Genomic DNA, 12,542 nt, shown 5'->3' with positions numbered 1-12,542 from the left:
TTATACATAAAAAAAAACATTTGTAGAGATCGTAGCAAATGTCGTTATTTTTCTCCCAAACGGGCAAACTGTTTGATAGTCTTGGTAATTTAATTTATTTGTTTATTCATTATATTGTTGCCGTACATAGAATAAATTTGTTAAAGTATTGATTTAATTAACCATTTTCCATCTGTTTTTCTTCATTCTGGAAGTAGTGAAGGAATCACAAAGTTTTGTAAATTTTATTTAACTGCACGTTTGGCGCAGCGGTTGACGTGGTCACCTCGCCGCAATAACCGTAGCGCAGCGTGTGGCAGATTCTAATCTCACCCGGGATAAGTATTTGTGTGAGCCTCTGTTCGAGGCGTGTCGAGTTCTGAGCCTAATTGTAAATTTATCTCTATAAGTATGTATTTAGGAGTTATGTTTGTTTATCAGTTGTCTGGATACCATAGTACAAACTCTGCTTAGTTTGGAATCAAATGACCGTGTTATATTTATTTATTTATAAATATAATTTTCAAAGCGGTAGTAAATAGAAATGGAGCGGGCGCTCTAGAAAAACATACACAGGTCATATCGGTGATGTATTCCAGAACGGTCAGGTCCTTGCTACTAGTAACCGGCGGTCCTGTATGACAAGATGTATGGATGTGAATGAAGCAAGGGAAGTTTGTAAGGATCGTACCAAGTGGCGTTCTCTGGTCTTTGCCTGTTCCTATGGGAAGAAGAAGATTTTTGTACGTATGTGTAAAAAATCGTTATTATCCCACTGTTGAGTAAGTGTCTCCTCCCGGAATGAGGGAGGAGCTGAGCCAAGAGTCCCCCACGCAGGCTAAAGGGTTAGCGACTTTATATACCTCTAAAAACTGTGTTAAAGTACTCTCAGGCATGCAAGGTTGCATCACGATGTTCTCCTTCACCGTTAGAACAAGTCATAATTATTTCTAATACATACATAACTTCGAAAAGTCACTGGTTGCCTCTAACCACTTGCGTTGTAAGTGCACTGTTTAGACCGATGTTCTTTACGATTCGAAATTAATTTAATTTAAATAGTTTACAAATTAATAGGGATTACTTTGAATAAATCAAATTTGCGTTTTTCAAATGCTCCAATTGACTAAGTCATTTAACTTAAATATGCAAAACGTGACGCGACCCAAAATAATTAATTCACATTGCATAAAAGTTCAAAGGTTTTAAGTATTTTTATTTCTACTTATTACAATGTAAAAAGCTGTTGCTGAATTGTTAATTGTATTAGTCTTTGCCAAGTAGTTTTGGAGGTACGTCGACACAAACATGGACCCGGCTCAAGAGATAGAGCTGAACGCTCTGAGGTACCAGGAGCCCATGAACGCGGTGATAGAGCGCGGAGACTCCAGCGTGCAGCAGTTCTACCGCGACGCCACCGTGTTCCTCACCGGCGGCTCCGGCTTCATCGGGAAACAACTCATTGAGAAACTGTTCAGGTAAGTAATATACCCATTATTGTCCCACTACTGGGCTAAGGTCTCTTACTGGCATAATCAGGGAATTGATAGAAGTCTGATACCGTAACCAAAACTTTCAGATATCCCAAAGGCAAATTTATTCGTATCCGTAGCTGATAAAAAAGTTCGGTTAGATTTTGTGACAAGCTTTTCATTTGTTAATTTTAATAATTTCTTCAAAGTCTTATATCCAAAACCGAAACTATCTGACACCATAATTCGAAATAATTAATTATTATAATCCGGTAAAGATTCAGTCAGCCCGTGATCACGGAGATGCAATTTGATCGAAACGTCGAGTATACGAGGTATTATTTATCTTAATATAGTCCCCAACCCGCACTTGGCCAGCGTGGTGGACTCAAGGCCCAACCCCTCCCTCATTACGGGAGGAGACCCTTGCCCAGCAGTGGGACAGTAATGGGTTAAATTTATTTATTTATTTATCTTTAATTATTAATTTTGTTAAAGTTTAAATATTATCCATAATCGTGCCCGAATCCAATAATATGTGATTAGTATTCATAAAATTTCGTATCCACAATACCTATTTACCAACCCTTGTTGGTAAAAGTGCAAAATACTCCGTGATAGTCGTTCTGGATACATAGCTGACCCGCGCAACTTCGCTTGCGTCACATAAGATAGAGTGGATCACAATTTTCCCCGTTTTTGTAACATTTTTCGTTGCTACTCCGCTCCTTAAGGCCGTAGCGTGATGTTATATAGCCTATAGCCTTTCTCGATAAATGGGCTGTCTAACACTGAAAGAATTTTTAAAATTTGACCCGTAGTTCCTGAGATTACCGCGTTCAAACAAACAAACTCTTCAGCTTTATGATATTAGTATAGATATGATATTAGTATAGATATCTAAAATCTCAGTATTTGCAGACTCTAGAAATGTTTTGAAATAACCACGTTCGATCCCCGAAATGTCCATTTCGTTTGATATAAAATTATTTGGTCTACAATGTAGTTACTTATACAATATTGTGTAACACGATAATAAAACAATTTTAATAAAATTTTCAAACAAATTTGTTTATAAACAAATGTTATAAGTCAGTTTCTAACGTTATATAACTGCTGTGTGGGAGCACCATAACACTTATGGTATCAAAAAGATAAAATTTATAGACTTAGTCTGCGCTATTACTGAGGTTTTTTTAAACTTAGAAATTAGAAATAATATTGTCAAAACGTATACAAACTTTAAATTATACAAACCCGCGACATTTGCGCGGTTTTTTTAAATTTCTTTTAGAATGTTCTCAATTGTATAAATCAATTAAATTAAATTTATTTATTTAAATGAATTCTTGTAAAAATTTCGCTACTTGTTTACATTAAAATAGAGCATTAAATGAATAACAATTTATTGTAAAATGTCCAGTTGGTAGTGAATCCGATTGCTGATCATAAAGTCTTGGGCTCGATTCCCAGGTTGGGAAAATTGCTATCGGTCTTTTCTAATTTATATTAAAACTAGCTTCTGGACTCTACTTCGTTCGCTCGAAAAGATTTATTATCCTATGTGTTAATAAAGGTTATAAGCTATGCTATCAGCGAACCAAATTTTACAAAAATCTCATAACTTTTAAACTCTCGCGTTGCATGTTTAATGTATAATAGAATCCGGGGATTAACGCGAACACGCATTTTACCTTAAAATGCCTATATTTATAAAAATCTGTTTAGAAGCTTTTTCGTGAAAGAGTAACAAGCGTACATACATACATCCATCTGTATTCACAGACTTTCGATATTATAATATTAGTAGAATATTTTGCAATAGTATCGTGCCCAACATATGATAATAGGCTCGCCCCCTACTACATGGGACTTACATTGTTAATGGCAAAACGTGTATTACATACACCTTTGCTTCATACAGATCATATCTGTGATGTCTTTCAAAAAGGTCAGGTGCGTAGTACTCGTAACCGGCGGTTCTGTATGACAACATGTATGTATGTGAATGAAGCAAGGGAAGTTTGTAAGGATGGTACCAAGTGACGTTCTTTGGTCTCTGTCTACCCCTATAGGAAGTAAACATGTTTGTATGTATGTATGCATAGGTGTAAGTATGTATGGATGTTTGTAAATATGTATGTACTCGTATAGATAAATGTAAGTTTGTATGTATGTGTGTATGAATATTAATTTTCTTTACACGTGTAAAATTGCAACAAATTTAAAAAGTAAAATACATTTAGTAAAAACCACGACACTACTACGTGTAGAGGTCACGGGTTCAATTCTGACTAGTATTATTTGTGTAATTTACAAATCATTGCTTATTTTGTTTGTATGCGTGTTTTGTATGATTGGCAAATAATTTAAATCTATTGTTTTATTTACTTCGCGCTTGTTATACCCGAAGGTGTAGCTTAGTAGGTATGAAATACACCCTCGTTTTGCGATTAAATGTTAGACCCATGTAATAAGGGGCGAGCTTATTGCCATATACCGGGCACGTTACCAAACTCAGATTAATGTCAAATTGTAATTTTAAATTACAAATTATAAAAATATTGTTATAGGTAAAGTGACACTACTTGAAATGTAGAATTAGGTATTTAAATTTTAATGTAGCATATAAATAAGGTCTTAACACCTTTTTTATCGACAATACATTTTTTTACTCTATCGTAATTACGGGTATAACTTTAATAATTTCCTGAAATCAGAGGTACGAACCTCGAAATACTACCCTATGCGCTGTAACTTTTAAAATTTACGACCATATGCCTTTATAAAACTCGTTAATTAAAAGTAATTAATACTATTAGGTCGGAGAAAAAGTCTTTTAGCATTATAGTATGTATGAACTTGTAATAAATCTCTTTGGCTTCAAGAATCACAAATGAATACACGGTTCATTAGGTTTCTTTCAGTGAGCTCGTGAGGTACCCAAATATCGAGCTTTTTTGTGTAGTGAAAGATTTTATTACAACTTCATACATACTATAATGCGAAAAGACTTTTTCTCCGACCTAGTACTTTGATTTCAGATATCTATTAAACTGATACCCGTAATTACGATAGAGTAAAAAATGGATTGTCGATCAAAAATCGTCGATTTGTTTGTAAATTTTCCATTAACCTTAAACCCGTATCTTCACAGATCATGTGCTATCAAGAAGTTATTTATACTGCTGAGATCTAAGAAAGGAAAAGATGTGCAAGAAAGATTGAACCAGATTTTAAATGATCCGGTAAGTGTTTTTGATAGACGAGTGGTTTAAGTTGCGCCTCCCACGCAACTGGTTGAGGTTTCGTACAGACAACACACCAATGACTTTTCCAAGTTATGTGTGTATTAGAAATAATTATCACTTGTTCTAACGGTGAAGGAAAACATCGTGATGCAACCTTGCATGCCTGAGAGTTCTTTAGAAGAGCTCTTGAAGGATGAAAACCCGTACTTGCCTAGCGTGGTGGACTCAAGGCCTAATCCCTTCCTCATGCCGGGAGGAGACTCTTTCCCAATAGTGGGACAGTAATGGGCTTAACGATTTTAACTCTCGCGACTTGTACACATAATATTATAATGTAACGGGTCTTAAACGCAATTCAAAATTGTGACCACGGTCGCTGTTATTCGATCGAAACGTCGCCGTCGGGTGAACAAATAAGGTATTCTTACCTTTAATTTTTAATCGCGTTTAGGAGCCGTTACATTATAGTAATGGGCTTACCAAAAGTGCAGTTAAATAAATGATGTTTAAGCAATATTAGCAAGTGGCATTCTTTGATCTCTACCTACGAAATCATCATCAAATGAATTCACTCTCTATATCATTGACTATCTTAAGTGTCAGCATTTGACCTAAATTAATGATTTGATTTTGCAATAAGTGTATTTTTTTAATGTTTGTTTTTGTCTCCATAGTTGTACGACCTACTGCGTAGTAAGCAGCCGGATTTTGCAAAAAAGATCGTGCCTGTAGAAGGAGATGTGGCCGATCTCAAGTTAGGACTCAGTTATGAAGACTGGACCATGCTTACTACTGAGGTAATTTACTCTTAATTTTTCAGTAGCCGAATTCACATTAAACTATCCGTTTTTGATCTCATCCATGGCCCGCGATCTAAAGTCATGGATCATGGATTCCTCGAGTTTTACCTTCGGGCTTTGGACTGGTTTCCAAACACAATCCAGGCACGCGCGATCGTATAATTGGATCGTTTGCTGTGGATCCAGCTTGTGATTTCAGACATGTATATCTAATCTAAGCTTTAAATAAGTACGCTAGCAGCCGCCCGCAACTTCGTCTGCGTGGACTTTTGTTTTCATATAAAATATTTTCCCACATTTCACCCCTTCGGGGCTTCCAATATTCGTCTTTTAGTGCTTCTCTACTCTTCCAAACAAAACAAATTTCAACTTTTTACTTTAAAAGTCGGTCCCTGTTGTTGTCAATTAAGATAACAGTCGTTAAGCCATGTCAAAGGCCTTCTAGATTAATGAATGCGATACAATTTTCAATTCAAATTTTTCAGGTGGACATGATAATACACTCAGCTGCGACGATTATTTTCAACGCTCCACTAGCGACTACTACTTTGACAAACGTGCGTGGTACGAGAGAATCCATCGCTCTGGCTAAACAATGCTCGAAACTCAAGTACGTATTATACAACGTGCCGCTACAATGGCTTATTTCGTTCAACCTATTGGTAGGGTTAGGGGTTAATAATCATGTAACAAACAAATAAATATCATTGTTGGTTAATTGAAAAAAATGAAATGAATGTCACATAAATAATAAAATAATGTAATCAAAACTGTAACACTCTGTACAAACGATCAAAGTATATCAAACGGTGCGGCAACGCCGCGTGCGCCGCTCGTCCAATAGCAGAGTCGCAAGGAAAGAGAGGCTTTATTGTATTCTTTCTCATTTTAGTTTCATTGATTCGAGTTAGAGAACAAATTGTACTCGAGTTGATTATGATGTACACGCTATGGTTTTTTTTAAGTAAAGTTAATTATTAATAAGTCGGCAATTAATAATAATAATACAAATTGTTGTATTTTACATGACTAAGGATCTATAGCCTATATATCCATACGTTGAAGGAAATAAGCCATTGCAGCGGCACGTTGTATACCAATTTTATGTTATCCTAGTAGTTGATTGCCTCTGTGGCGCGGTCACATATTATATACAACACTGGCTGACCCCACAAACGTTGCTTTGCCATATAAATAAATAAAAAAATTTAGGAGTGGACAACCCTTATCACGTTCGGGAGGAGACCTTTGCTCAGCAGTGGGACAGTAATGGGTTAAAAAAAATGTGTTTTTATCTACAGGAGCTATGTATACGTCTCCACGGCTTTCTGCCACGCGACGGAAGCCCGTACGAAGGTGTTAGAACAGTTCTATCCGTGCCCTATATCTCCAGAAGTCCTCATATCCTTGGCTGAACAAGATGGTGGAAAGAGACTGGATAGTATCGGCGATGGGTAAGCAATAAAGTATCAATTTCTCATATTATGATATAAGGTTAAGCTTTAAGTATTTGATAAATCTGTTGCGTGGTCGGTAGTGTATGTGATTGTCACGCAGACCCTTCAGGTTCAAATCTTGGGTCGAGCCAAAATAGTAATTTCTGAGATTTTCTGTTAAGGATTTCTCAGAGATCGCCGGGAGTTAGATAGTTAAGGTCGTAGTGCTTCGCAAAGCCGTCGTTTCTGCGCCTGAACTCTCACTGGTCGTTCTGGTTTACCGTACCACCTGGTTATGAGAGTGATGGAATAGAGAGTGTACCTGTGTATTGTGCACACACTTGGACACTATAAACAAAGTCCTGCACAGTTGACTGGTTTCAATGAAACTGGCCGCCACAGCTGAACATCGGCCAGGAGAACATTATTATTATTACTAGTCTAGCTGACCCGCGCGACTTCGTTTACGTCACATAAGAGAGAATGGGTGAAATTTTTCCCAGTTTTTGTAACATTGTTTACTGGTACTCTGCTCCTATTAGTCGTAGCGTATGATATATATATAGCTTTATAGCCTATAGCCTTCCTCGATAAATGGGCTATCTAACACTGAAAGAATTTTTCAAATCGGTCCAGTAGTTCCTGAGATTAGCCCGTTCAAACAAACAAACAAACTCTTCACCTTTATAATATTAGTTACTAGATATGATAGCTCATAATTTTGTTTTTTTGTTTTCCATGCTTTTTATAAATACTGTGTTCACAGGTTGATTGAAGGATGGCCGAACACCTACACATTTTCGAAGGCAGTTGCTGAAGAACTGGTGAGGGTTACAGCTGCCAGTCTCCCGACATGCATCATCAGACCTCCTTTAGGTAGGTTCCTTTTGAAACGCTAGCGAATATCTAAATCTAAATATACAGGGTGTGGCGTAAATAATGGATAATCCTTTACCTGCGGATGGGCGACTTCCCGACTGATCTAAAAATTAAAATTTATCTCTGGTATAAGTTTTTAAGTTTTTAAGAAAGCGATTTACCCTCGTACTGGCCGAAATTTCAAAACTAATATAACTCAAAGGTGACTGACTGACAGTGATCTATCAACGCATAGCCCAAACCACAGGACGGATCGAACTGAAATTTGGCATGCAGGTAGATGTTATGACGTAGGCATCCGCTAAGAAAGGATTTTGATAAATTCTACCCCCAAAGGGATAAAATAGGGGATTGAAATTGTATGAAAATTCTGTCCTAAGTCACAAACCAAAGGGCGAAAGCTAGTTCTTATAGTGATGAGTTAAAGATAAAAGATACATTTATTTCATAACTAGCTTCTTACGCAACTTCGCTTGCGTCCAATAAGAGAGAATGGGTGAAAATTTTCTCCGTTTTTGTAACATTAATAAGTGATGATATATATAGCCTATGTCCTTTCTCGGGTATCAAAATATCTCCATACCAAATTTCATCCAAATTGGTTCAGTAGTTTAGGCGTGATTGAGTAGCAGACAGACAGACAGACAGACAGACGCAGTTACTTTCGCATTTATAATGTTAGTATGGACTGTGTACATAGGATGTTACAATTAGTGTTGAATCAACAGTTTATTTATAGCGGATGTGCAATTTTTGACAACTTGAAGCTAGTGTTAATTATTATTTTATTAATTTGGTTTAATTTACTCTTTGCTAGCTTTTACCCGTGACTTCGTCTGCCACCCGAATTTTCCCATGGGAATGCGTCATTTTCCCGAGTCAAAAGTAGCCTATGTCCTTTCTCGGGTATCAAAATATCTCCATACCAAATTTCATGCAAATTGGTTCAGTAGTTTAGGCGTGATTGAGTAACAGACAGACAGAGATAGTTTCGCATTTATAATATTAAAATATATTTTCCAGTGTTGCCAGCTTATTATGAACCAGGTCCAGGATGGCTGGACGTCACCACTATCAATGGTCCTACAGGCGTAAGTAACTCCTAACTCCTCATTTACTATTTTTAAAGGTTTGGGCAGAAGTATACTGAAATGTACCATGATTTGCTAGTAGCCATATACCGGTTGCCAAACTACAGGCCACAAATGAAAAACCTCAATAGTAAAGGCAAGGTATTCTATTGATTAAATATAAGGTCGGGGAAAAAGTTTTTTCGCATTATAGTATGTATGAACTTGTAATATAATCTTTTCTCTACACAAAAAAACTCGATATTTGGGTATTTCACGAGCTCACTGAAAGAAACCTAATGAACCGTGTACTCATTTGTGATTCTTGAAGCCAAAGAGATTTTACTACAAGTTCATACATACTATAATGCGAAAAGACTTTTTCCCCAACCTAATAATTATCACTTGTTCCAACGGTGAAGGAAAACATCGTGATGCAACCTTGCATGCCTGAGAGTTCTTTAGAACAGTTCTTGAAGGTATGCAAAGTCCCCAACCCGCAATTGTCCAGCGTGGTAGACTCAAGGCTCCCTCATTGCGGGAGGAGACCCTTGCCCAGCAGTGGGACATAAATGGGTTACATAATCATTATTTATTATTACTGGTAAACGGCTCCTTTTGGTCGTAGCGTGATGATATATAGCCCACTAGCTGACCCGCGCAACTTCGCTTGCGTCACATGAGAGAGAATGGGTCATAATTTTCCCCGTTTTTGTAACAATTTTCGTTGCTAATCCGCTCCTATTGGCCGAAGCGTAATGTTATATAGCTTATAGCCTTCCTCGGTAAATGGTCAACACAAAAATATTTTTTCAATTCGAGCCAGTAGTTCCTGAGATTAGCGCGTTCAAACAAACTCAGCTTTATAATAATTTGTATAGATAAGAGAACCTCGTAGCTAAGTAACAGCCGCGCGCATCCATCTCTAAGGTTAAGCTACGCTTGCCGAGGTTGTTCCGTGGATGGGTGACCATATACTATAATATACATAATACTCATAACTAAGTACTTAAAAGAATATACAATTAAACTTACACGAAATTCTACCAAATACCACTAAATGGGTATAATTAACATTAAATACGAAAATAATGTAATTAAAACTACTTAAAAGAATATACAAACAAATTTATTATAACTAACACGAAATATTTAGTGGAAACTATTTCAAACTAATATCAATTCGAAAGAGTATCACCCCAACTGATTAGAATAACGTAAGTAGCATAATAATCAAATTTCGGTTAAAAATCTCCAAAGCGTAGGCTTACCCAGCTAAGACATAAAACGTAATGATAGTGCGATTTTTTATTGCCAGTAGCGCCATCTAGTGAAAGCGCCAGTGCAACCGCAAAGCGGTGGAGCGGTTTCTGCCGATTGTCGCTGTTTTCCGTGGGAATGAGATATTTTCCCGGAGTAAAAAGTAGCCTATGTCCTTTCTCGGATATCAAAGTACCACCATACCAAATTTCACGCAAATTGGTTCAGTATTTTAGGCGTGATTGAGTAGCAGACAGACAGACAGACAGACAGACAGACAGACAGACAGACAGAGTTACTTTCGCATTTATAATATTAGTATGGATAGCTTTCCTTGACAAATGGGCTATCTAACACTGAAATAATTTTTCAAATTGGACCAGTAGTTCCTGAGATTAGCGCGTTCAAACAAGCAAACAAACTCTTCAGCTTTATAATATTAGTATAGATTATTAAACAAGATTCAATTTTTCAGGTATTCTTAGCCACAGGTTTAGGAATACTAAACGTTTTCAGAGTTAATGTGGAGACTAAAATGGCGATGGCTCCCTTAGACTATGTCAACAATACGATCATAGCAGCACCCTGGGACGCTTCGGAAAGACGAAAAGACGGAAACACTGATATACCTATATACATTATAGCAAAGAAGGAAAAATACCTGGCATTTAGTAAGTAGAGGCCGCCGGCCGCGTGGAAACCCTTCCCGTGTAAATCCCGATCCCTCGGGAACTCCAGGATAAAGCCTATGTGTTATACTGGATCTTCAGCTACCTATATACCAAATTTCATTGTAATCGGTTCAGCAGTATTTGCGTGAAAGAGTAATAAACATACATACATACATTCTCACAAACTTTTGCATTTATAATATTAGTAGGATATACCTTTTTGTTTTATGGTTAATGATCAGTGGTTTAGGTCGCCACGCTGCTACCTTTGCGTCGGTAGGTCGTGGGTTCGATTCCCACACGGTACAATTATTAGTACTATCCATATAATTGTTTCCGGTCTGATTGTACTTTGTGTCCGTTGTTTGCATGTTTGTAAAAGTCCCCGCGACACAAGAGCATTATTTGTGTGGGAGTAAAAAAACTAAATAATGATTATTCTATATTATTTCAGAATTTAGCACAGACACGGTGAGACAGAATCATCATTTGCTGGCTTGTGATAAAGCTCTCTGGTACAATGAGGTACTAATATTTACCAACAAATACTTGTATTGGTTCTTTGCTATTCTCCTACATTATATACCGGCGTATGCTATTGATGGCATTTTCAAAATCCTCGGAAAGAAACCTCCTCATATCAATGCGTAAGTATTTTATTTTTATGAAGTACTATACTTCTACCGCGACTTCGTCCGCGTGAATACTGCCTTTGATAGTAATTGAAATATGCATCTAACATTTCTGTTACATTAAGTTATATATTTTTGCAAGAATCAGAAAAAAAGGCTTTTAGCTTAACGAAATAAGCTTCAGTTAAACTTAGTTAACAACTGCCGCACGGATCTATCTCTGAGGTTACGCTACGCTCGCCGAGGTTTTTCTGTGAATGGGTGACCATCTTATACATATCGAGTTCCTCCGTGTTTCGGAAGATACATTAAATTGTGGGTCCCGACTCTTATTCTCAAAGATATTTGACGGTCAGAAGCTTGAAAGTCTGACAACCAGTCTTACCGAAGGGTATCGTGTTATAACCCAGGTAACTGGGTTGCGGAGGTCAGATAGGCAGTCGCTCCATGTAAAACACTGGTATTCAGCTGCATCTGGTGAGACTGGAAGCCGACTCCAACATAGTTGGAAGAAATGCTGGGCTGGTGACGACTAGCTTCTGCCCGCAAAGTCGACCGCGTGGGTAAAAATTTATATGTGTACGAAATTCGTTCAAACTGACAAACTCTTCAGCTTTATAATAATAGTATAGATAGGTAGGTACTGTATTCTTTATAAATTAGCGACTTATAATTTCTCTTATTTATAGAATTGTGGACATCTACAAAAGACTGGACAAATTCTCGGCTGCATACGATTACTACGCAAACCACTTATGGGACTTCGGCGACCAGAATCTTCAAGCCATGATAAAGAGAATGAGCGATGCTGACAAAGCGATATACAACTGTGACTTACTAACAGTCGACTTGAAAGAATTCATCTTCGTATGGTCTATAGGTATTAGAAAGTATATTGTAAAAGATGGTTTAGTAAACACTAACTCAGGTTACAAAAAGCAAAAGATTTTCCGAATTGTCAATTATGTTGTGGTCGGATTATATTTTTATGCCCTTTATTGGCTAAGTGCTGTGATATTTTCATTAGGTAGATACTTTTTTAGTTTTGTATTTTAATAAATATTTTTGAAGAAAATGCTTTTTTTTGTTTAT

At 37.0% G+C, this 12,542-nt stretch overlaps 1 protein-coding gene across 1 annotated transcript; it reads left to right on the top strand.

Moving 5' to 3' along the window:
- Positions 1 to 1,243: 1,243 nt before the first annotated feature.
- Positions 1,244 to 12,519, top strand: LOC142984856 (fatty acyl-CoA reductase wat-like). The gene is made up of 10 exons (XM_076132712.1): positions 1,244 to 1,457; positions 4,609 to 4,699; positions 5,377 to 5,499; positions 5,988 to 6,112; positions 6,804 to 6,956; positions 7,705 to 7,814; positions 8,841 to 8,908; positions 10,623 to 10,818; positions 11,273 to 11,465; positions 12,140 to 12,519. The coding sequence occupies exons 1-10, from the start codon at positions 1,288 to 1,290 to the stop codon at positions 12,504 to 12,506; spliced, it is 1,596 nt and encodes a 531-aa protein (XP_075988827.1). The 5' UTR covers positions 1,244 to 1,287; the 3' UTR covers positions 12,507 to 12,519.
- Positions 12,520 to 12,542: the final 23 nt, after the last annotated feature.

This window comes from Anticarsia gemmatalis, chromosome 28 (assembly GCF_050436995.1).
Source record: "Anticarsia gemmatalis isolate Benzon Research Colony breed Stoneville strain chromosome 28, ilAntGemm2 primary, whole genome shotgun sequence".
NCBI lineage: Eukaryota > Metazoa > Arthropoda > Insecta > Lepidoptera > Erebidae > Anticarsia > Anticarsia gemmatalis.
Note: the sequence above shows the minus strand (reverse complement) of the source record. Positions and strands in the feature narration are given on the sequence as shown.

Bases quoted from the DNA above. Each gene is read 5' to 3' on its own strand.
- LOC142984856 (XM_076132712.1), top strand. From the start codon at position 1,288: ATGGACCCGGCTCAAGAGATAGAGCTGAACGCTCTGAGGTACCAGGAG. The intron at 5,500-5,987 runs GTAATTTACTCT...CAAATTTTTCAG, and splicing joins GGACCATGCTTACTACTGAG to GTGGACATGATAATACACTC. The intron at 10,819-11,272 runs GTAAGTAGAGGC...ATATTATTTCAG, and splicing joins GGAAAAATACCTGGCATTTA to AATTTAGCACAGACACGGTG.